The sequence below is a fragment of the Colletotrichum godetiae genome (genome assembly GCF_030913485.1).
Source record: "Colletotrichum godetiae strain CBS 193.32 chromosome Unknown BDP55scaffold_3, whole genome shotgun sequence".
NCBI lineage: Eukaryota > Fungi > Ascomycota > Sordariomycetes > Glomerellales > Glomerellaceae > Colletotrichum > Colletotrichum godetiae.
Window position 1 is genome coordinate 958,075 of NW_026851251.1, and position 23,687 is coordinate 981,761.

Consider the following 23,687-nt stretch of genomic DNA (forward strand, 5'->3'; position numbering starts at 1 on the left):
CTCTACGGATACTCTGCTTTACTTTACCTCCTGCTCCTCCTGGTCCCGTTCCTGTTCTTATTCCTATTCCGTCCTGCACATCATTCCCTACTTCTCTCACCCGTCAGCTGCTCTCGTTCGCCCCTAAAAAGATCGGTCTCGCTGGCTTCCCTTTTCCCTTGCCCCTGGTCCATGTTTGGAACCCGCGCCGGCCTGGTTGACTTTTTGTCCTGGGGTTTCTTAGTCTCGTAGATTCTTCACGTTTCGTCCACTCTTCTTCGCCTGTCGTGGGACCCTCGTGCTGGACAAGTTCCGATCAAGGGGGGGAAACTCAACTCTCGACCCAAATCTCCATCCAGCTAGCCCTGCTAGTCTCCCGTACCTTGGGACTCTAGATCAATCCATCGATCCATCAGTCAAACGCCAAAATTGCCTCCACGAGTCCACACCCCGGTTTTATTTTCATTTTTCCCGTTTTGATTTTTATTTTTCTTCTTTTTCGGTTTACCTTTCCCGAATCCTACGAGAAGGGGGTACCTCTTCTCATGCAGAACCACGAGAGAGAAACCCAGGAATGAGAGAGAGGGGGGAAAATTAGTTCACCCAACCCGCAAGCCAATTTTCAGTCTAATCGAACTACCAATGCTACTATATCGTACGGGGGCGGCATAGTTCGCAAAATATCAAACAGGACCCTATTCCGATCCTGCTCTAGCCTCTTACCACCAGCACATTTCCATACCTCGCTATTCCAAAGGCGCATCGCTTTTCTTTCTGAAAATTTCCCCCCATTCACACACCACGGCGCACGCCAGCCAAGCGCAAACCCCTAAAACCAAAGAGAAGGGGGGAACCGTCAAGTCTCACGTTGCTGAGCCTCGGTCTCAAGTCTCGCTCTTCCCGCGTCGTCTCCTTTCCTACACCACGGATACAGTCCCCTTTCCACCCCGGGCCTGACCTTACCGTCCACACCTCAGACCTCACACCTTGGACCTGGAACTACGGATACCGACTACCTATACTACGGATACATTGGCTGGCCTTACCATACCTTGCCTTACCTACTATACCTTGACCTTGGCCACTCCGTAAAACCTCGAACCTGGGAAAAAAAGGAGAAGGGCATCCGCCAGACCAACGCCCTCGTTTCCCATCTACTCCATCCCGGCGTCAGCCACCACGCTTAACTTGTCACTATCCATACACCAATCCCAATCCCTCGTGCTCCTCTCTGCGGTACGGTACTGTGAAAGGTGCTTAGGATTGGATGCTAGGCTGGGCGGGCTTACTGCAATCTGTTACAACCTCTTATTCCCGTCTCATCTCACACACGCGCACACACACATACTCCGTACGCAGCGCATCATCCGCATCGTTCACCATTTCGTCGGCCTTCGTTCTGAAGAGCCGTCGCCTGCTCCTGCTCGCCTCGGTTGTTCATCGCCGCCGTCGCCCTTTCGCACATCACCGTCGCCAGTCATCCGTCGTCCGCGCCCGCCCGCGCCGCCCGTCCGTTCCACCACACTGGCACACATAACACACATGTCACCAAGCGCGGTGTGAGGAAATCTGCAGACAGAATCCTTCCAAGCCCAGGCCGCCGGTGCCATCCCAGAGACGAATAGCTTTGACTATCACGTCACGCCTGGACTTTTGGCAAAAAAAAAAAAAAAGAAACATTGAACTGTTGGATCATCGTATCTCAGCTTCAAGTCAAGTCAGTACCTTACCTTACCTATTACCCTGCCCGGCGCACAGGCACGACGGTCATATCCGTAGCCCGCATTTCTCAAATCTCCCCATCCACGTTCTTCCCAGTCATCGTCTCGTCCTTCCAAGTCTCGGCTTGCTCGTATGCCAGCGTCCAGTTCTTTTTTTCCCATTCCCTTTCTCTATCCAATCTTTTTGAACCATTGCCATCCGAGTACATTACAACCTACCCTATACCTAGTGCGAATTACCTCTTCTCCTGTGGTCCTTGGGAGGAAAACACCCCCCCTTTATTTTTGTAAATCAGCCTGTTTCCCGTGGTCCCCCCTACCTAGCAGCAGGTGAGCAAAGACAAAGTGTGGCGTGGAAAGAGAGAAGAGAGAGAGCCTTGTTCGCGACGTCCGACATCATCTCGTCTCGTTCGCTCTCTCGTCCTGGAGTGTACCTATCTACCTTACCTGGAATGACTGCCTGTCGAACCCCATTATCTCGTTTTTGGTTCTCGCTCATCAGCGGCATCCCATCCATCTCCCTTTCTCTTCCCTTTCCCCTCTGCTCTGATTACACTATCCCTACTCCCGTCTCCATCCACTCAGTTGTGCCAGAGGTGGTGGTTCAATCAACTTACGGGAGTACTGGGCTCTGCTCTCTTGCTGGCCCTGACTCCCATTGCCTTAGTTCTGCCCGCCTACCGCCCGCTCTCAGCTCGCTGTAGCGGTAGCGTGGAAGCGTCAGGTCAAGCAAAGTTCCCAAGTACTCCCGTACCTTTCCCTCCTCCCACTTGCACTTGCACTCCCCCCCAACTCCCCTTGTCAGTCAGAAGTCTCACTCCCACGCTCTTCCCACTCCCACTAGCCTGCCCCCCTTGTATCTTTTACTTACAGGGTTCCGCCGTCTACATGTACATCAGCCCCTTGAGGCCTGTGTACTCCGTACTGTACCTCGTCTCGGCCAAGTACCTTTTTTTTCCCTCTCGCTCCATTCGCAGCCCTTGTCCCTTATTCTCCTTCTCCTCCACCATGACCACTACCACACACCTCCTCTCCTCTCCTCCTTCACGCCCTGCCTCACCAAACCACCCGCTTTCTCTTCTTTTTTTTTTTTCCTCTCCATTTTCTGCGCCGTGCCTTTTATTTGAACACCCGTCTTGCCGTCCGCGCCTCTTCTAACCCTCTTCTTCCCATTAGATGGCCGCTGTCTCCAAGACATCCCGACCTCCGAACCACGAGCCATTGTCAAACGAGGCCAGCTCTCAACCTCTCACACACAAAGCCAACCCCAACCCTACCAGTGCTAATCCACGATCCACCGCTACTACCACCACCACTACCACTTCCAGCACTCCTCCTCCTTCTACTGCAACTACCACTGCCACCACCACTACATCATCATCGACCGATCCCTACCACGCTCAACAACACCACCAACAACAACAGGCCCCCTCGGTGAACCGTCCGAATTATCGCTCTCATCACCACTCGCCTTCTACCAGTTCTCTCTACAAACTTCAGCGGTCTGGTGGTATTTTCGGCTTTGCTGCTGCCGCCTTTGACAAGACCCAATCTGCACTCGCTACCTTCTCCTCGGACCAGTCTGTCCGCCAGCGCGCCTCCAGTTCCGTATTGGGCCGCGCCTCTTTGACCCCCGACTCTGTCTCCGACTACTCTGCCAATCTGGGCTCTCAAGACAAATACCCACGATATACGAGCCCCTCCAATTACTCGTCCTCTTCCAGCAGCACCCTGAACAACATAGAGGGCAAGTATCCAAGCCAGGTGTCGCTGGTACAGGATATCCCCTCTCAGCCATATAGCGAGACCGATCCGACCAGGCCCCTTCCCATTCGATTGCCGAGTATTGAAAGCAAAATGCACCAAACCTCCTCGCGGCTTCTCCGTATGACGGATGACGACCGGCCATTCACAAAGGTCAGTTGATTTGTCTCAATTCTGATCTACTCGGCGAGAATCGCGCATCCAGTGACGGTCGCATTCCCAGTCGCTTCGATCGAACCCCGCGATTCAGAGATGGCTAACGTGGAACAATGACAGGACTTCAAGGATCTCTACTCAACACTGATTGTCAGCCTTTTGCCTTTGTCCGCACACCGAGTACGCTTAACACGTGTGGAAAACACGTTCTTGTCCGAAGATGCGATCAACAACCTGGGATCCCTCAAGTTTTCCCAATCCAACCGTATGCCCGACCCCAAAGACCCCTCTAGGATAGTCACGACGACCACAACGACGACCTTCTCCATGGCTAAGGACATGGCACGCTCCATCTGCCAAAAGTTCCTCGAAGCGAGATTTATCGAGTCGGCCGACGGAAAGTACCAGCAGGTGTACAACATGAAGGGTTCCGTGTGGCAATTGACGCCCAAGGGCGTGACCGTGTTGGATCGCTTCTGCTCACGCAATGGTATCCAACAAAAGTCGATATCTGACTTGGTCGGCGCGACCCTGTCGCAACTGGTCATTCTCGAGCGGGACGGCCAGACGGACAAGCTCATCACGGATCGCGGCACGATTGAGGTCATTTTCAGGAGATTCATTGGAACACACGGCCCCAACGTCAAGTCGAGCGTCAGCTCAGCCGATTCAGACTCACTTAGCGACTACAAGGATGGCTTGACTGGTGTGAAGATGGCTAGCGAGCGTAAGGTGAACGGCAAGACGTACAAAGATACTTTTACTGGCAAGGCCGCCACTGATTGGTTGATGGACTGCTGCACAACCGTCGACAGGCGGGAGACGTACGACATCGCGTCCCTGTTCGTGGAGTACGACTTGATGGAGCCTGTGGTACAAGACCGTGCTCATATGGCACAATATCCCAGCAACAACCTGTTCCAGCCCACTAAGCATGCCATTTACCAATTGACGGCAAAGGGCAAGGATCTGATCAACGGTCTCGGTTCGCGGGGAAGAACGTCAGAAAGCGAGGTCGTCACACCCTCTCGCAACGCTATCGCGCGAGACTCCAACACCCAACGCTTGGACAAGATCCTCAACGACGCAGCCCTTCGCCTGCTGTTCAGAGAAAACCTGCGCGAAACACATTGCGAAGAGAATCTTTCCTTTTACCTGGACGTCGACGACTTTGTTCGGAGCTGCCGACAGGCGATTCGTGTCGCGCAGAAGAACCCCAACGCGAGCTCAATGGACGGCATCAAGGAGATCATGGCCCAGGCGTACGGGATTTATAACGCATTCCTCGCCCCCGGCTCTCCCTGCGAGTTGAACATTGATCATCAGCTTCGCAACAACTTGGCGACCCGAATGACCAAGGCTGTCGGACAAGATGTAGCCATGATCGACACGCTGCAGGAAGTCATGTCCTTGTTCGAGGATGCTCAGAACGCAGTTTTTAAACTGATGGCAAGCGTATGTTTATTGTTCCCACCGATAATTGTGGAATGTCGAAATCTTTCATGCTAACCTGACTTGACTTTCCAGGACTCCGTTCCCAAATTCCTGAGAAGCCCCAAGTATGAGCACACCCTGAAGAACTACGATTTCGACTCAGTCACTGGCGGCGGCCGCGGCTTGGAGCGAAGCACGAGCCGATCGAACCGCAAATGAACAAATTTTTTTTGATATTACGCAACTCTTCCCCCCAAACTCAATACGAGACAGCATATTTTTTTTTTTGCACAATCTCGTCACAACAAGACCGATCGCGTTCCTAGGATCGACTTCAACGATGCTGGTACACGCAGGCCGTTTGGCAATTCTCGGCACTTCCTCGAACCATAATCTTGTGCATACGTGGTGGATGGTCTTTGATTCATTAACGGGCGGTGGGCAAGATCTTTCAGTTTTCACAACAGAGGGGCCCCCGACCAGGGCTGATCTTGGCCGCCATCTGGATTATTTTGGAAATGAAGGCGTTGGGGATGGAACTATTCTTAGAGGGAGACCCCATGAGTCGGCGAAACTGAATCCGTCTGTACATGACCACGTTGTCATCATCACATGCGGACTCGGCTTTTTTGATTCTCTCGTTTTTTTGTTTTTTTTTCTCTTCTAATTTCTCATTTTGTTTCAATCATAACTGGCTGGGTGGGGCGGACGATCATAGAAGGACGGCATGAAAGAGCGCAGTCTCAACCACGACCCCCGAGACGAGCTTACGGCGACGGATGAACGATTTTGTTCGTCACAGAGTGGAGGACGAGGGCGATTCCGCTGCCAGTTGGCATGCCGGAAGTGGATGTCGTGTGGACATCACGAAGCGAGTAACTTGCTATGGGATAAGGGGGAAGGACAAAAAGGGAGACGAGCGGTCGAGGAACAATTCTGACCCAACTGTACATATCTCAGAGCTCCGCGAACCGAGTGGGGGCGCACAACGCTCGACCTTCCAACTCGCCTCCGAATGAAAGGAAAGCAAATGAAAGTGGTACCACGAATCCTTGCCATGCTCATGTCCCCGCCCCCCCGGGTAGTAGGAATGCTTCAATGATGAAATTCGCAGTGCTCAAAATAGGATGAGAGGAAGTGCACAGTCTAGACAGGAAGGTGTGTTTACTCCTAGTCCCTTCTTCCACGTGTTTGTCCATTTCATCCCATCTATCTACCTGCCCTAGTTTCCGTCTTTGCCGACTTCTTCCCATCTGGACCTGAACGGTTGGAATGCGCCACATTACCGGCGCCCGGTGGAAACATTCTTGGCAAGTCGACGGACCACAACAAACACGGGCCCGGGACGACTCCACCAGCATTCCCGGCCGCGAGTCCGGAGCCTCTCATTGGTCTTGAACGACCAAAAAGGCACAGCCATCTAATCTTGCCGTGTTCCAGAGGAAGTCTCCTTTTGTTCCTGTCAGTGAGAGTCGTCGTGTTCCTGAGACCTTTTTTGTTGGTTCCCGGCTTAGCATTTTCTCTCCCTTTCCTCGTCTGCAGGCTAAGCCTTTTCGTCAGCTTCTCTAGGTATCGCCGACCCCTGAGCGTGCCGTGCCGGTGGATATCTTCATGTCTGTATGTGTGTATGTGTGTGGTTTGGTGTGTTGTTTGTATCGGTATGAGATTGACATAAGAAGGAGGCTCTTGAACCGTTTCTTGTGTCACCCTTCTTCTTCTTTTCCATCTCACACACACACACACACACTTCTCACATATTATCCCACAGGACTAGAACTCTTTCGTTTGTTCGGAGGTTCCCCCCCTTTCGTTTTATTGCTTTAATTGGCCTCAGTCACTCTCTTGAAACATCACAATCGAAACATTGCAACTCACTCTCCTTAACCAAAATAACCAAAAACTCAAACAATCATTAACCAGCTCTGTTGCTCTCTGGACAATCCTCACACACTCTCTCGCTCTGCAAGTAACTCGATACCTCGATAACAATCAAACAACAAGACCAACTCACCAAACACCCACACACTTTACACCAACCAACAGTCAAGATGCAGATCCAGTCCGCCCTCGTCTCCCTCGCCCTCGTCGCCGGCACGGCCTCGGCCTACGAGCACGTCTACACCAACGGCACCTTCACCATCACCAAAGTTTGGGACGCCGTCACGACCTACTGCCCTCAGCCCACCACCCTCTGCTTCAACAACCGCACCTACACCATTGAGCAGCCCACCACCTTCATCATCCCCGACTGCCCCTGCACCCAGACCTACGTGAGTTGTTTTCTCTTTTCTCTCCTTCCTCTCTCTCCCCAGTCTCCCGCCCCCCTCAACTCTTTAGCTAGGGAACCATAGACTAACACAAACACCCCCCGAAATACCAGACCACCAACCAGTGCTCCGAGTGCCAACACCCAACCGGCTACGTCGTCCCCAACCCTCCTGCTCAAACCGGCACCGGCGACGTGCCCCCCGCCGTCCCCACCCAGACCGGCCTCATCACCTGCCCCGGCAGCCCCTACTGCCCTCCCGGTGCCTCGGGCTCCATCCTGCCCCCCGCTCAGACCGGCAGTGCCGGCCTCGTTTGCCCCGGTAGCCCCGACTGCCCTCCCGCTGCCTCTGGCGGTGCTGGTGGTGGTTCCGGCGGTGGTTCCGGCGGTGCTGGTGGTGCCGGTGGTGCGTCTGGCGGTGCCGCCACCCCCAGCCAGACCGGCTCCAGCACCGCCGCGGGCGGCGCAGGCGGCAGCGGCGGCGCCAAGCCTTCCACCGTTGTCGTCGCCGGTGCCGAGAAGAACGTCGCTGCTGCTGGCGTTGCTCTCGTTGCTGGTTTCGTTGCCGTTTTGGCTCTGTAAAGCGGGACAAGCACGTCGGCACATCCCCCAATAGCTTTTGCCCTTGCAAATTTCCGATGGCTCTGTTTTCCTCTCGTTCTATGAGTTTTGCGCCACTATTTCTATCCGAAACCGTTTCGGTAATGGGGAGAGACTTCCAAAGAGGGGATGGAGGGATCTGGAGACTTGTGTGTTTGTGTTGTGGGGAGAGTTGGACGGAAGTGGAAGGGGGTGAAGTGAAGCCAGATTTCGTCTGCGCCTTCTGCACTCTTTGTACTCTGTTCTTTTCTCTCGCTCTCTCACTCACTTGAGTTGACGGGTTTCTTGTCCCTTTCTTACAATCGTCATCTCTTCCTTGCGGACGGTTTTCGGGGGGGGAAACCGTTTTGCAGCTCTCGAATGGGTGGTCACGACCATCGATCAAACGCTTTTTGGGGCATGTTGGTAGTTCCAAAGTTTTGACCATATCATTATTGGTTTTAGTGTGTTCTTGTTTGCGTCTTTCATCATCATTGTTTATCACGCCCCGTTATTGTATTATGCCCGATTACGCCCAGAGATGAGGAAACCTACTTTCTTACCTTGCATTGGGGAATTTTAGATCAAGGGAGAGGATGAGAAGGGGTGGTGTTGGTCGTCGGATGAGAGAGGAAACAGCAGCATTTCTTATGGCAGTATTCCGCTAGAACCCGGGTGAAAGACTGGGGGTTGGGCGGGATGGAGACTGCTTCAGTGGATGAAATAAAAGGGGACGAAAGAAGGATCTCCTTTGTTAGAATCTTGTTTACTTTTTGCTGGGTTCTGTCACAAGGGGGGGAAGGATGGAAGGGAGGAAAGGGGTCAATCGAAAAGGGGGAGTTTCGATTGGGGTATTATCAACCACTTCAGCATCATTATCAACCCTCACATCCTTATCACCGCCATCATCATCATTATCCTAATATAGGTGTATTTTTCTTGATACGCCTTTATATATCTTATCCTCTTTTTAGACTTTATAGAATTATCACTTTTGTTGTGTGTGTGTCATACCTTGACCAAGGTCTCTACCTAGCCTTTAATGATACTTCTTCCTAGAAATTACTCATGAGTCTTCGTCCATAGGTTCAAGAAGGCCGCCCTCTCTCTAAGTTCGTAGGCTGCGAGAGTTGGAAGATCTGACAAGTCATCGTCGGAGCCACGTGAAGAATGCTTGCTTACCCGAGGGACTCGTCGGCCAGTGTCATTGAATGTAAGGTCGGGCAGTCGAGGAAGGAAGGGGGAGTGGGTCGGACTTAGGAGTATCAGAAAGCCCCTTAATCGCCATTGTGATTCAACTCAGTTGTCTGTGGGTGCCGACTCATCCTGAGCAATCGGGACGAGGCAGACAGACTCAAGCAAGTAGGCCTCTGTTCAAGTCTACCCATCGATGGCTTTGATAAGAAGTGAATGGTTCAGATAATAGACCATGATCTCGAGAAGTCCCTAGCTGCTAGTCGAGGAAAAGATTTCTACTCTAGAAGGCTGAGATTCGGCCGATACAATTATACACATGGTTCCCTTGCAAAGGATGGATGCTGAGAGCCCGCTATCATTGGGAAAGAGAGTCTACTCTAGTAATATACGTTGATCAATCTTGTCGATCAAATATCGGCCATCCATTTTCTGCGTCATATGTGACCCATAGAGCAAGTACTGTCCTTTCCCGTCACATGGCCTGAAGTTGAAGAATCCCACACGTTCGTACCTGTGATGTTTCCGTAAAATCGAGTCTTCGATGGCGTCTAGAAATTGACGCGTGGTATTACGGGGATCGTCTATGGCGTCTCGATGATGTTTGTCGCTCAACAATTGCAGTATCAAACCGGCAATCTCGACGCCCTTTGCGTTGACGGGAGGTTCCTTGGTACACATCAGGGGTAAGATGACCAGTTCCGTTGGAATGAGATCATCCCGATAAAAGTCAAACACAAAAGGATTTTAATACAGTCTCTCCGACTTTCTATCAAGACTCAGAGAAACCCCGTCGTCGGACATGTCCGACACTTTGAGAGTGTAGACGCTACCGCTCAAGCCAACGTAGCCTCCAGGTGGTTTCCGGCGTCCTGCGGGAGTACTGTCGTGGGAACTGTGGTAAAACTGACGCGCGAGGTGTACAATACTCTCATCGCTATTCATGATGGCCTTGAATGAGACTTTTGCCTTGCACGGATGCCCACGACCAAAATGGCGCGGGATGACTAGGTCGGGGCTTCTTTTCCGCTGCAGGGTTCAAGCTCCAGCAGGTTTGTCGGGTGACGTGTATGTTCCAGATACCGGAGATGTATCTGCTCAAAGAGGCATCAGAAAAGAGGCCTGCCATTCCGTTCAAGGCTGCGAGTCTATCCTTTTCGTAGGTCAAGCTACAGCCCGAGTACTCCTCAACTAGGCGCTCCCAGATATCAGCGAAAAAATCGTCATCCTCTGGTGAATCACCTGGCGATGAGTCCACTAGGAGGCGCATTCTGCGAATTCGGGTCACGGCTTTTCCGTGTTCGACCACTTCGCTATCTGGAACCACTGGTATGCCGTCGGGCAAGCTGTCGCAGGCAAAGCGCCGTGAACATTTCCAAAGACTTGGTCTTTGCCGAAATGAAGACTTCTCTTGGGGAGTAGGCGCTCTTGAAAGACCAGCCGCGCTTGTACAGCGGAGCTCTGTTGTAGTCGTTCAAGATGGACATGTGATCCCAGACGGTGTACTGGCCGGATGGGATATCCGTCCTCTCTGAGCAAACAACAAATGTTTCCAAAACGGATGGGTCTCTCATTGCGAAGAGACCACCGTCAGACTCTTCGGATTGTGCTGCAATGATGTTGCAGGTAGAGTTGGAGTATACGTGGTCCATTCTGAAAGACTCTTTCTTCCAGTCTAATGGGCTATCTTGAAGGATGCATAGTGAGTCGATCCAGATGTGACGAATATTCAAGTGATGTGCCAAAGTAATGGTATTGCGGAAAGTCTTGGGGAGATTTCGATAGCTGTGTAGTTTCGGAATGCAGGAAGCGTGTCCGATGTGAGCTGTACGGATGGCGAAAAGCCCCAGCGGTGACTCAATGTGAGATAGCCTCGATAATTAAGAGGAGTTATGTGTTCCTCGGTGGTGATGATCTTCCACAAGTAGCTTCCGGGGTCTCCAACATCAATTAGCCTGGAGGTAGCGAAGTCGAACGTCTGTAGAAGACTCTACACTCGCGATGGTTTTGGACGCAGTCGTCGAGCCACTTGCTCATTGTCCCCAGTGTATCTTGCGAGTCCATACGAGGGCCCAACCGCGCAGGTGGCTCGTCATCTGAAGAACCACCAGTCAGTTCAGTAGCAAAGCTAACGAGTCGCAAGTCCTCGTATCAACTTGCAATCGGGAGACAGTAACTCACCAGGACCACGTTTCATGAGATTAAAACAAACTAGGTCATTCAGACCACCTTCTCTCCACGCAGGTCATGTATGCTGTCCAGAACCGGCGAAGAAAAGTCTTACTGGATCAGGTCTTGGATGAAGAATGATGTCCTCATTCAGGGAAGTCGAAATGCCCGGGTCTGCGGAGGGCCTCGCAAAGCGTTTACAGAAGTAACACCCCTCTGCGACCGCCTTTACAAAGTCCTCGTGGGTTTCATGATGCTGATTTCGACGTCTTTGACGAAAATCATCGGCCTTCACTGCGTCTTTGCACGTGGTGCAGAGAACGGTGTCGTTTGAGTGGGAGAGTGTTGGACGATGGAGTTGACGATGTTTTGGAGCGGGTTGTCGTCGAATTGTATGGTCCGTTTCATTGGCCCTTTCCCGGTGGATGATTGATTTGTTTCTTCACTCAGTTTACGATAGGTCTCGATTGGTTTTCAAGATTAAATCTGGCACAGAAGTCGGACAGAGTGACTCTTGTCTTGAATCATACACAGCTCTTGATGGACACCATGTACGCAGAACCGCTCCTTTCCCCGCCGAGAAGGTACAATTCGCGTACAGTACGATTAGCATGTGCTCATCCAGTGACAGGCACTGTACAAACTTCACTGCCTGAATTCGAGGTATCCACAACATCAACCTCACTCATTCATCAGATCAACTTCTCATCCGAGGTCTGGTGCTTAACATTCCTCGACCAGATAAAACAAGGATCAAAACAAAAAGGTCACATTTGGGGTTCAAATCGAAGTTCTCAAGTCAGCATTCAGGGATCTTCGGGCATCTCATCTCACCCCGCCGCTACAAGACATGGAATGAAAGCCCAGCCAACTGTCGACGAACCTCTCAACCTATTTCACCCACCGGCGATCAGCCAACATGGACGCCCATGAGGATGATGGCGACATCAAGCTGCAAAAGGCCTCATCGGAACTGATTGCAGAATTCTCTCGCTCACTCCCGCTCTTCCTCCGCAAGCCCGATGGCAAGACCCTCCGCGCCCGCGTCAGGGTGTCGGAGACCTCACGTCTGACTTCAAGCGTAATTGCTCCTCTGCACTCAATCTCATATTCTTCCCTATCAAAACACCTAGAACTCAGGATACTGACACACTTCATAGCTCCTTGACCCATTCCAAGAACTCCCTCAACTACTGGACCCTCACCTCCCGGAATGGCTTCCCCTCCTTGCGTCAACGTACCTAGAGCACCTCAACACCCGCACCCGCACTCGGGCCCGGCCATCGGCTTCAACCCGCTCCCAGCTCCTCGAGCCCCTGAGCCTTGCCATCGCCAAAATCATCTATTACTTCACCAAGATCCGGGGCGAAAAGGTCATCGTCCGCTTTCTCAACGTCGAGTCCCGCCACATCGAGCCACTCCTCTCGGCCCTTGAGGCCTCGGAGCACGCCTCGTCAACCGCCCGCCCCGCGCTCAACTCCCTTTCTTCGCCCCAGTCATCCTCTGCCGTGTCAGTATCCTCACCAGGCGCAGCCGCAATATGGTCTTGGGAGGAGCGTTACCTCGTCCTCCTCTGGCTCTCCCACCTCCTCCTCGCCCCCTTCGACCTCTCTACCATCTCTTCCGCCTCCGCCGATCCGGATCTCACCCTCCCCTCGATCCCAGACTTTGACTGGCCCGAGGACCTCCCCGGAATCACCGTCCGCATCCTCCCGATCGCCATCAAGTACCTCGCCTCCTCCGGCAAAGAACGCGACGGCGCCCGGGCTCTCCTCGTTCGCGTCGCCATGCGCCGTGACATGCAATCCCAAGGCGTCCTCTCCGCCCTCGTCCGCTGGTCCCTCGCCTCCCTGAAAACCTCACCCTCACCATCCTCCTCCGATGCTGCGACACCGGCACCACCACCGCAGCCGCCCTACTTCTACATCGGCGTCCTCTCCTTCCTCGCCGGCGTCCTCCGATCCTCCATAAACACCTCCGACATGGACGCCTACCTCTCGCCCATCTTCCTGACCGCGCACGCAGTCGCCTCCGCCGAAGGCGCCCCAGACACCACAGTCGCGGCCGCCCCGTCCGTCTCAACCGCCATCCGCTCCGTCGCCGTAGCGCGCAAGATGCTCATCAAAGTCATCCGCTCCGTCACCGTCCTCCTCCTACGCAGCAACAAAGCCCCATCAGACCAGCAGAGCACCGACGAGCTAGTCGAAATGTCCATCGGCTACCTCCTCGAATCCCTCGCCGACAACGACACCCCCGTTCGCCTGGCCGCCTCCAAAGCCCTAAGCATCGTCACCCTCAAACTCGACCCGGACATGGCCTCCCAAGTCGTCGACGCCGTCCTCGACTCCCTCAACCGCAACGTCTTTTGGACCCGCGACCCGGGCACCTCCAAAGGAACCTCTTCTTCCGCAAACACCACCACCTCCACGCGCGACCTCACAGCCGTCGACCCCCTAGAATGGCATGGCCTAATGCTCACCCTCTCCCATCTCCTCTACCGCCGCTCACCGCCCGCCTCCCAACTCCCCTCTATCGTCCACGGCCTCCTCCTCGGCCTCTCCTTTGAGAAACGCAGCACCTCGGGCGGCTCCATCGGCACAAACGTCCGCGACGCAGCCTGCTTCGGCATCTGGGCCCTCGCACGCCGCTACACCACCCCAGAACTCCTTCACGTTCCCACCGCGTCCGTCGTCGCGGCACGCAGCTACCACAACCCCTCCACCTCCTCCAACGCCTCATCCAACGTATCCGCCTCCAGCGTCTCCATCCTCCAAGTCCTCGCCACAGAACTCACCGTAACAGCCTCCCTCGACCCAGCAGGCAACATCCGCCGCGGCGCCTCGGCCGCCCTGCAGGAACTCATCGGCCGGCACCCGGATACCGTCGAAAAGGGCATCTGGGTAGTCCAGGCCGTAGACTACCACACCGTCGCCCTGCGCTCGCGCGCGGTGCATGACGTAGCCCTCAGCGCGACAAAACTTTCGTCGCAGTACGGCGTCGCGCTGCTGGACGGTCTGCTCGGCTGGCGGGGCATAGGCGACGCCGACGTCGTCTCGCGGCGCGTGGCTGGTGCGTCGTTTGGTACGCTTACGTTGGAACTCGCGCGGCAGACGACGGCTTCTGCTTCGGCTTCGGCTGCTTCTTCGTCAACGTCCCCATCTGGTGACCACAACGACGACGGGAGCGTTGCTCAGTTCACGGCGTCCATCGACAGAGTTCTCGCACGCCTGCGTACGCTCCAGACGCGCCAGGTCGACGAACGACATGGTCTCGTGCTCTGTCTCGCCTCCGTCCTCGATAAATTCCCCGAGCTGGTCGTCGATAAACCGATCGATACCGTCATCACTGAGATCGCACATCGCATCATCCGCGAACTAGAATCACTCTTCACAGAATTCCAAACGACAACATACCGTCGACCAGAGCTAATCGCCGAAGCATACAGCCGTCTAATCACTTCATCATTCCCTATCCTACAAGCTACATCATCACCCAGCAGCCAAATCACAAACCTAGAACCAGGCTACAAGGTCGTCTCAACAAACAACACCAAAAGCCTACTCGATGCAATCAAAACACTCGACGCCCAGGACAAGAACAACAAAATCCCCGACAGCATAGTCAACCTAGTCTCCACCTTCCACCCTATCGTCAGCGCAGGCCTCACCCGCACAGAAAAGGAAGCCGTCGCCGCGTCCTCGGAAGCAGGGCTCGTCCTCCTCGTCTTCTCGCCCGCAGAAGAGCGCAAGCGCATCGTCACAGAATGGGCCGGCGCCGTGAGGCAGCGGCCGACGTCTCGTGCGGCCAGCGATACGGGCACGCTGTTTGCGCTGACGATGGCGTACTCTGTCACGACTACCTTTGGCGGCACCGACAGAAGCATCGTCTGCGACACAATCCTTGCGCGATGGGCCAGCGACAACGATATTGACACGCGCGTGGCGATCCTTCAGGCCCTGTCGCAGAGTGGTTTACTACGGGACCAGGCGCTTGTGTTCCTCGACCTGCTGGCCGAGGGTCTGAACGATTACACGACCAACGCGAGAGGCGACGTCGGATCCCATGTGAGGTTGGAGGCGCTCAAGGCGACAAAATCGTTGTGGACTATGGCTCTTGGCGTGGATCGCTCTCACTCTACTGGGGACGATGATGATGGTATTGCCAGGGAGAACAACAGCAACGACAACAAGATGGACTGGCTTCCCGAGGCGGTCTCAAAGCTTTTCCTCCGGATCCTACGTCTGGCCGCCGAGAAGCTGGATCGCGTAAGAACCGAAGCACACGCTGTCCTTGCTTTGACTGTTGAGTCTAGGTAAGGGAACCCCCCCACCCCCTTTTCCCCTTTAATCATCATGATCTTTTCATGAGCAGCGAGGGAGAAGAAAGCAACATGCAAGCGCCCGACTGACAGAGAGTGCATAACTAGCTTCGCAACAACCTTTACAAAGCTCACCTTTTCATCAAAACCCTACTTCAAAACGCTGCTCAACCTCTACGCAACAGACAACAGCCTCCAACCGCCCATCGCGGAGCCGGCCAGGGCCGACAAAGGGGCCTGGATGGCAGAGCTGCTGGCGGGCTACGTCACGTCAGCCGACACGGGCAACGAGGACCTGGTGATTGCGTCCCGCGCGGCGCTGGCTGACTTTTGCGCCACGTCGCCGCGGAACCTGGATGCCGTCTGCGCGGCGCTGGTGAGCAACGTCAAGACCCGTCAGCAGCAGACACCAGGCCAGAGCCAGGGCCAGGGAGACCGCGTCGTGGTGCCGACGCTCGAGATCGTGGCGTTCCTATGCCACGTCGGGCTCTTTCAACAATGTCGCGAGGTCGATTTGCGGCACCTGTGTCTGCAGGTCCAAAAGGCGGGTTACAAGACGGGCAATGTCAGGAAGCTGGAGGCTTGCATCAAGGTGTACGGCTGCGTGGCTGGGTTCGACCTGGAGTGTGCCGGTGTGAAGGAGGAGGGGGAGGAGATCCTCCGGGGTAAGAGGCGGGACGGCATCTCAGAGGCCAGGAAGCGCCTCGGAGCGTTAATGTTTCATCCCTGGCCGAGGGTGAGAAGCTTGGTTGTCGACGAGCTGTGGAAGCTGTTTGGGGAGGAGGATAAGGATGGCAGCCACGGCGGCGGCGCCGAGTCGCTCAAGAGTGTCGACTGGAGTAAAGCCGACAAAGCCTCCATCAACCGCGTCGTGGACCAGTTTGCATTGTCTCGGGCAGCGTAGTCAAGCAAAGCATAACACAATGCGGCTTCTTGGGTTGCGCGAAACGCCGTGATAGAGAATGCTTCCTTTCGTCCCAACCAAGGTTATACGTACCTTTTTACTCAGTGCGGGCCAGTCTCTTCGAGAAGAAAAGTGTATAGTCATCTGCCGGATTGCGACGCTTCGCGGGAGGCGGGGGGCGGGAAAATGGCGAGCTGTCAACAGAAAGGGAACACTGCTACCCCCTTCCCCGTCGTCCCGCCAGATTTCAAGGTTCGGCCTCATCCCTGAAACCTTTGGTCCTTTGGCCGGCAAAAACAGTTCAAAGTCAAGAAACAATACCAAGTCGGGATAGAACTCAAAGCAGAAGCTCAGACATATCCCACGTGGTGACAGCCTATCCGAAAGCACGCCTTCATGAGGGTTCAGTTCGTCGAGCGGGAGGGCTTGGTAGGTTTGATTTGCCGCTCCGCCGACGGTGTGTTACCGGGCAAGGAAGGTGAGTTTTGGGGAATAGGGTTGCAGACAAAAGAAGACGGGAAAGAAGATGCTCGCTGATGAGAGAGGGCCGAACCCTTCATGCCCGAAAGGTCCCCGTGTTATGTTACGACATGGCAAGACGTTTCCTCGTTGTAGTTCTGATACGGTAGTGAATTCAACATGTACACCCTCCAACCAACTGCATTTTGGATATATCCATGGGACTCGACAGCCACATTCAGTTCGGTTTGTGAGGCCGAAAGACACACGGAAATCGCCAAGGCCCCCCGTCATCAAAGCCCTCAATGGTGGTGGTATAATGCATAGACCATCTCCCGCGGCCGCCGGGCTTCGACGGACATCTCACCGGGATTTTGCTACCGACAGATTACCGATGAATCGCTTCCGGGGCAGCAAAAGCAGAAAAATACACTAGTATCATCTGGTGCATTGTCACTTTTGTCAACTTACATGTCGATCAGCTTTTTTGACTTCCGATATCCAGCGGAAACGAGATGCTGGGTCCGAAGCAAAACCAGTGAATTGTTGTTGAATAATGCCAAGCCCCCCCCCCCCCCCCCCCCGTTGGCCCCGGGCACCTACCTAATCGCAAACTCTTCACTCGTTCAGAGATCCGCGATGGTTGGTTGATCTTGGAATCCATACGTCTGCAAATGCCTGGTCCAACCACGCCTTTTAGCTTGGAAATCCTTGAGTTGGAAAAATCCTTCAGCAGAAACTCAGACCCGAGACCGAGTTTCCGACGTTCTGGAGTAGTGACTAGTGAGTGAGAGCATTGGCTAGCAGAGAGTGCGGGTTGACACTTTCGGATTTTCAGATGTCTCCTGTTTATGAGCCAAGCATCCGCAAAACAAATCGGATCCGACAATGGCGTTTCATGGCCGGTGCCCTCCCCCCCCCTTTATGTCTTTGCGTCGTGTAGGCTGAAGTATGAAGTATACACATTACACACGGACGTTGGTGACGTTTTGTCGATCGGATGACACGCACGGCTAGTGAGACTGTAAGGCGTAGAGTAATTCTACCTAGTGAGCAGCCGCCAGTATCAGATGCCGAGGCGGATGAATCGACAGGTGCACAGGCACATAGGCAAAGTCTACAGCTCGTAGCCAACTGCTGAGTATGACGATTGAGGCTGGTGCTCTGGGCTTTTGGGGGTCGTCCAGTGCGCAGAATCGGGCCGTTGTGACCATGCCACAACTCGAACCAGTCAATTGTCTAGGAGCCGTGGGAGTGTCTTTGGGAGGATGTGATCGGATCCTTTCATGTCTCAAGATAATGGAATGTCTGGTACAGCGGCCGCTCTCTTGGCGGATATTCCCGCGGGAATTTGTTTTTGCCAGTAGAGGCTGGGAGATTGAAGTAGCCTGCGCCGCGTTTTGGCAACGCCATCAACACGCAAGTGGCAGCGAGGGCCTGAAGACAATTGACTTGGGCACCTTATCCAAGGCCATTTTGCACACGTAAGAGACAAGTCGCTGTGTTGGTAACCCGGTGCAAGGCTTGGTGATCCCCTTGTCAACCTGTGCGTGATTTTTACCATTCTTCGATAGTCTGGCTCATCGCTCGTTTCTCCCTGACGGTCCTCTACTCTTCCACGTGGATTTGACACATAGAACCCTGGAAAGCAATTTCAGCTTCAAGTTCAAGGGACGCAAAATGATGGGTGCCGGGGAGTTAGTCTCGATTTAGCTATGGGGTGGCGGACGAAGTTTACCTCGGATTCTCCAAGGCGCAAGCTAATGAGACAAAAGTAAAAGTGCCCTTTACCCCCCGGATTGAGGGCTTGTCAGGTGGGCGCTAGGAGATGGACGGGTGAAAGACCAAGCCCGAAGAAGGAAAGGCGAGTGACAGTAGGCGACCTAATATGGCGAGGGGTAAGTCGGAGGCGTAATGCGATAGACGGATGGGGGTGCGGGCATCGATGTGGGATTTTGATAAGTACAGAGTATTATCTTGAGCTACTTTGGATGGAGAGAGAGACCGGGATTGGTCGATTGACGAGCGTCAGGTTAGCGTGGAACTCCCCCCAAATGGTATCATTGAAAGGACCTGCTCAGTCGGGCAAGTTGGCAGATATGCAGTGAAACTCTTCAACATGTCGAAGGGACCGAGTGGTTGTACTTTGACAGGTAAAACCAGCCCATGTACTTTCAGGAGTTGCTTCGATGCGGCCGGTTGCGCACGAAGATTGCGAGACTCAGCCACTGGGCCTGGCTAAGGGTGGATGTTGGGTCGGGAACAATTGCTATGGTAAGCTAAGATAGTGGTGTCTGAAGGCATGCCGGACAAGCGGTTACTAGACGGATACTAGTTGCTAGTTAAAGACTCGGCGCCATTGGTATCGTATCTGTTGGTTGTGTGGGGTTTCTCGTCCTCCGACTTTGGGATTAACATTATTGGTCCGAATCGAGGCTCGGAGCGGTGTCGCGTGAGCGACAGCGGTGTGATGAGGCAGACTCGGGAACGCCACGCTGCCTGTTGTTGGTGTTGTCTTGTGCATCCCAATCAGTTTCGCGAGCTCTGGGCGTGGAAGAAGGGCAAATCAAGACTGCAATAATTATGGTATTGATCGTCTTGAAGAGGCGTCAGTTAACGCTGAAGTTAGATATCTGTTGTTCCAGCCGAAGCTGGTGTAAGCCGGTAGAGATATGATTGGGAATGGCGTGGCTGGGGAGGTACCTAGAAGGGATACGCATATCTGAGGTAAGGTGCTGAGATAGGTTATCTGTGGCAAGGGTACCTCGAGTCCTAGGCGCCAGTATCGATGTTTTTGAAGGCTGGTGGCGCCGATTCTGGCCGGAGGTCAGGGTTGATGGTAGGTAGTGGACAGGTACCTGGTGTTGAAGTTGGGTTGCATTTCGATGATTTTTTACTCCGTATCGTTGTCGAAACGTGGTGTGCTGAAGCTTTGATTACTATCCGTACTAGGTATCCGTAAGTATCCGTAGTTAAACCCGACTTTGCAAGGAGCGAGCAAGCGAATAATTCTCAAGATGCCACTCGGCGCACGCGTCTTTCCTCTTGATCTTGTGGCTCTGGGATTGTCGGGCTGGTACTCCGTACTGCGTCCAGAGTTCAGGCAGTCTTCCCGATGAAAGGTAGAGTAGGATGAGATAGAGTAAGATGAGATGCGGTTTGCGTGGCGTGGCGTGGCGTGGCGTGGCACGGCATGGCATGACATGGCATGGCACAGGCGGCGCGGTATTCTGTCGAGGCGGAGATAGAGAAAGCTAGGTAGGTAAGCAGCAGGTGCAGATGCGCATGAGGTACCTTTGCCCTTGCCTTGCGTTGGGGAAGCAGATTGAATCCGCAAGGCACCCTCTTGCTCGATGCTGACATCCGCTGCAACACTGGATGGCGGGTTTAAAAAATAAAAATAAAAAGGACGGGAACCTTTGAGCGCCGCTACTGCCCGTGACTACGGGCGGGACCGGATCTGACCCGCACGGCGTGGCAAGGTAGGGAGATGCGTGAGATGGAAGAGATGGTCTCTTAGTATGTGTATACCTACTTGGACGGCTTACAGATACATGGCATCCATAAGGCAGAGGGTGCTGTATCCGGGCCGTAAAGTATGAGTATCCGTAGAGTGGTTGAAGCATGATGAGTACGTAAAGAAAGAGCGACCAACCCATCTCCATTGATCCATCTCGATTGTCACGGCCGAATCGGGCCACTTACGGGACCCCGTGCAAGCCGTGGACTCCATCGTGGTTCCCAGTGACAGGAAACCGGATGAATCTGGCCAGTGGGAGGCGGGAGAGGGCAACCTAAGCGGTGGCCCATGCTTCTCCCCCGATGTTCAAGTTGTGTGCTTTCTTCCCAAATTCCCATCCGTGCCCCTTCCTCCCCCAGAGTAGTATCCGTATTCCGTACTCCGTCCTGGTCACCTCATTGTTCACTGGTCAGTGGTGGTTGAGCGGGTGTCATCCACTTGTTGCTGGCGGGGGGGCCTGACCAACAGATGACGAGATGGCCTCTCCCGCGTTGTCCACTATTGGGGCCGCACGCAGGGGAGCAGAGCAGGGCAAGTCGCAGGCGAGGCAGGGTAAATCGTAAGCAAGGTACGGCAGAGACACAGGTGCGTCGCTGCATCGCAGGGCAAGACACGATGTGCGGCGTGCCTTGAGTGGACTCGACTGCGACTTGCAGTTGCCGTTGCCGTGACCGTTGCGTTTTGCCAACTGTGGTCGTGAGGACACGACAATGGCGTTCTGGTGTTCAAGGCAAGATATCCCGAGTACATGGGGTAACCAATGTCGCGGTATCTCAGGTGCTCTATACAGATAGGTAGTACTCCCACTAAATCTCCAAGGGCAGTGCCCGCTACAGTCGGTTAGTCTGGTCTCAGAGTGGGAGGAGAAAAGGCTCACCGATGGTTTTCTCACCTGACTCGGAAACTGAAAGATATCAGCTCGATGCCCGCATCTTTCGTTGCTGTACGAATAAGCACGGATACTCAGCAATAAGGCCCTGACGGAGTGTCAGAGGGGAGAGCATTCGTATCTGTAACTGTGAGATACGAACGCACCTGGTCCATTGCTCTTGCACTTGTTTGACTTGCTCCTGCTCTCCGTAAGGTACCTGCCAGCCTGCCGTGCCTGCCTGCAATTTGCGTTGCTTTCCTTCCTTCCTCCCGACCCTTGTTCAACACACGCCCCCCCATCTTTACCCCCACGCCCAGCCCCCCCCCCCCCCTCCCCTCTTCCCTCCCCTCTCCTGCTCCTCTCCCTCCTCCACGTCCCACAGTCCCAGTCGTCCCTCTTCTTCCTCAACCCTCAGTCACTGGATCGCAGCTCTCTCCTCTTCTCCGATCTCCAAATCCCCCCCCCACCACCGCCTTATCCTACCTTTACTCGTTGCCCGCATATACCCTGCATTTTTGACCTGCCATCGATTGAACTCAAATTTCAGCTGGACTGTCAACTATCTTACCTTACTCACCTTAGCACCGCTAAATTCTTCGGGACCCAAGTTACCCAACACTTGGGCACACTCTCAATTCAGGAACGGTCTAGCCTCACGTCAACCATGCTCTCAAGTCTCGACTCTCGACTTTCCCACGCGGCAGCCTTCCTCGAAGATCTTTCTCTGGCGAGACTGAGACATCTTCTGATCAGGCAAGGGAAAGAACCCCGTGACTGTTCACTGGTCTTGTTGACTTACCACACCTCAACCACCAGCGCTATCGGACCGCGGTTGATGCCTGGTCTGTGCCATCGTCGGCCCATGTTGCGCACATCCCTCCTTGCTAGGTACTCTACGGAGTACTTGGCTGCCATCATTAGATGCTGATACCCAAGGGAGGAAAAAACATCGTTGGCCACGAGCCATCAGACGACGCTCTGATATTGCACTTCTTTTCGATAAAATAGTTGACTCACCTCGCTGGGCGGCAACGTAACAGCCATGGCTTCCGTCTCCTGCGTTAGCCACCTGACTGGCTTGGCAAATCATCAACCTTCACCCCCTCGATCTCAAAGGCGTCCGCCATGGGTTTTATGTCATCCGCTTATGGGTACTCATCGCCGACCATTTGTCTCCTCGGCATCGGCTGTTGCCTCCCACCCGCGCCAGCTCAACAGATGCCCAGGCACTCCAGACCGAGAATCGTGGACTTTGCGCCGCGCCAACGCTAGAGTAACATACGCACTCGACTGGGCGACTGATATTACAAGAACCTTCCCAGAAAGCAATGATGAAATACGGGGGCACACGAGGCAATGCAGCCGTCCACTTTAGGACGCCAGCCGAGACGGACCTGAGCTCCTCTCTAGCTCCTGCTGCGCTATCCAATTCCACATGCTCGAGTCGGCCGGCCGAGCCCACCCATCGCCTCAATCCTATCACCACCATTCCTGCTCTATCATCAGCTGCGACAACCTTTCGCCTGTCTGCGCCGCAGCGGCAATCATTGGGGCCTCCAATTCACCTCCGGTCTACCAAGAATCCTGGCAGTGCTGCCAACACCTCCGAACTATCCACCACATGGCCAATATCAGACTATCAGTCAGTCCATAAGCCCAGGCTCGGCCACCCGGCAAAGTCCAATTAAACAAACCGCGGTTATCTATGTCTCTCCTCCTCCTCTAGGAATCCCAACCCTCAGCCGTGCAGCGCCATCAGGCCATGGCGGCCATCAACTGCATCGAAGCAACCAAGGAGGTATGCATCGTGCCGGCGACCATTGGTACTACCAAGTGCCAAAAACTCGTCTGCCCTGATCTACTAATTAAGTTGCAAAGCTTACCAACGCGTCGGACCATGCCACCACTCTTTCTTCAGTCAGCAGGACAGTGCAGAGCAGGGCAGGGCAGGGCAACAACCACTGGCATCCAAAGACACTTTGACCCTCCACAGCTTGTGAAAGCCTTCCCCTGTCAATTTAACTTGACAGCCATTGGGCATCCTTGTGGACGACTTTTCCCCGGTAAAGAAAGAGGGCAAGGGCCAAATCACCTCCGCATAGTCTTTTCACGTCTTCGTACGGACTACGGAGCCCTCAAATGTACGCAGTAAAGCAGTATCCGTACACTATATTCGTACTACGTACTGTTAGTCCACACAGTGATTGACTCTTGAGAGGGAGTCAGCATGTGGGCTAGGTAGTGGGTATCCATACTCTGATGCGATGAACCAAGGCACTGAACTCGCAACTTTTCCGCCCATGTCGGTTTGGGGGGGGGGGGGGGCGTGCGCAACACGGCCGTTCAACGGCCG

General features: G+C 54.1%; 7 protein-coding genes across 7 annotated transcripts; 5 read left to right on the forward strand and 2 right to left on the reverse strand.

Moving 5' to 3' along the window:
- Positions 1 to 1,672: 1,672 nt before the first annotated feature.
- Positions 1,673 to 2,449, forward strand: BDP55DRAFT_645308 (uncharacterized protein). The gene has a single exon (XM_060573633.1). It carries the CDS (start codon positions 2,153 to 2,155, stop codon positions 2,402 to 2,404), a length of 252 nt encoding a protein of 83 aa, XP_060435668.1. The 5' UTR covers positions 1,673 to 2,152; the 3' UTR covers positions 2,405 to 2,449.
- Positions 2,450 to 2,876: 427 nt separating this feature from the next.
- On the forward strand, positions 2,877 to 5,273 carry BDP55DRAFT_626588 (domain found in Dishevelled; the record flags this gene model as incomplete). The annotated part of the gene is made up of 3 exons (XM_060571651.1): positions 2,877 to 3,617; positions 3,741 to 5,075; positions 5,148 to 5,273. 3 exons carry the CDS (start codon positions 2,877 to 2,879, stop codon positions 5,271 to 5,273), a joined length of 2,202 nt encoding a protein of 733 aa, XP_060435669.1.
- Positions 5,274 to 7,102: 1,829 nt separating this feature from the next.
- Positions 7,103 to 7,902, forward strand: BDP55DRAFT_626589 (uncharacterized protein; the record flags this gene model as incomplete). Its single annotated transcript, XM_060571652.1, has 2 exons — positions 7,103 to 7,324; positions 7,447 to 7,902. 2 exons carry the CDS (start codon positions 7,103 to 7,105, stop codon positions 7,900 to 7,902), a joined length of 678 nt encoding a protein of 225 aa, XP_060435670.1.
- Positions 7,903 to 9,905: 2,003 nt separating this feature from the next.
- Positions 9,906 to 11,290, reverse strand: BDP55DRAFT_748052 (heterokaryon incompatibility protein-domain-containing protein; the record flags this gene model as incomplete). Its single annotated transcript, XM_060580584.1, has 4 exons — positions 9,906 to 10,439; positions 10,465 to 10,918; positions 11,088 to 11,189; positions 11,275 to 11,290. The coding sequence occupies 4 exons, from the start codon at positions 11,288 to 11,290 to the stop codon at positions 10,031 to 10,033; spliced, it is 981 nt and encodes a 326-aa protein (XP_060435671.1). The 3' UTR covers positions 9,906 to 10,030.
- Positions 11,291 to 11,980: 690 nt separating this feature from the next.
- BDP55DRAFT_211423 (beta-tubulin cofactor d) lies at positions 11,981 to 16,747 on the forward strand. Its single transcript, XM_060565998.1, has 3 exons — positions 11,981 to 12,343; positions 12,423 to 15,574; positions 15,689 to 16,747. The coding sequence occupies exons 1-3, from the start codon at positions 12,182 to 12,184 to the stop codon at positions 16,482 to 16,484; spliced, it is 4,110 nt and encodes a 1,369-aa protein (XP_060435672.1). The 5' UTR covers positions 11,981 to 12,181; the 3' UTR covers positions 16,485 to 16,747.
- Positions 16,748 to 20,051: 3,304 nt separating this feature from the next.
- Positions 20,052 to 20,785, reverse strand: BDP55DRAFT_211463 (uncharacterized protein). Its single transcript, XM_060565999.1, has one exon. It carries the CDS (start codon positions 20,606 to 20,608, stop codon positions 20,198 to 20,200), a length of 411 nt encoding a protein of 136 aa, XP_060435673.1. The 5' UTR covers positions 20,609 to 20,785; the 3' UTR covers positions 20,052 to 20,197.
- Positions 20,786 to 21,698: 913 nt separating this feature from the next.
- On the forward strand, positions 21,699 to 22,410 carry BDP55DRAFT_645340 (uncharacterized protein). Its single transcript, XM_060573634.1, has 3 exons — positions 21,699 to 22,067; positions 22,134 to 22,242; positions 22,352 to 22,410. Exons 1-3 carry the CDS (start codon positions 21,999 to 22,001, stop codon positions 22,369 to 22,371), a joined length of 198 nt encoding a protein of 65 aa, XP_060435674.1. The 5' UTR covers positions 21,699 to 21,998; the 3' UTR covers positions 22,372 to 22,410.
- Positions 22,411 to 23,687: the final 1,277 nt, after the last annotated feature.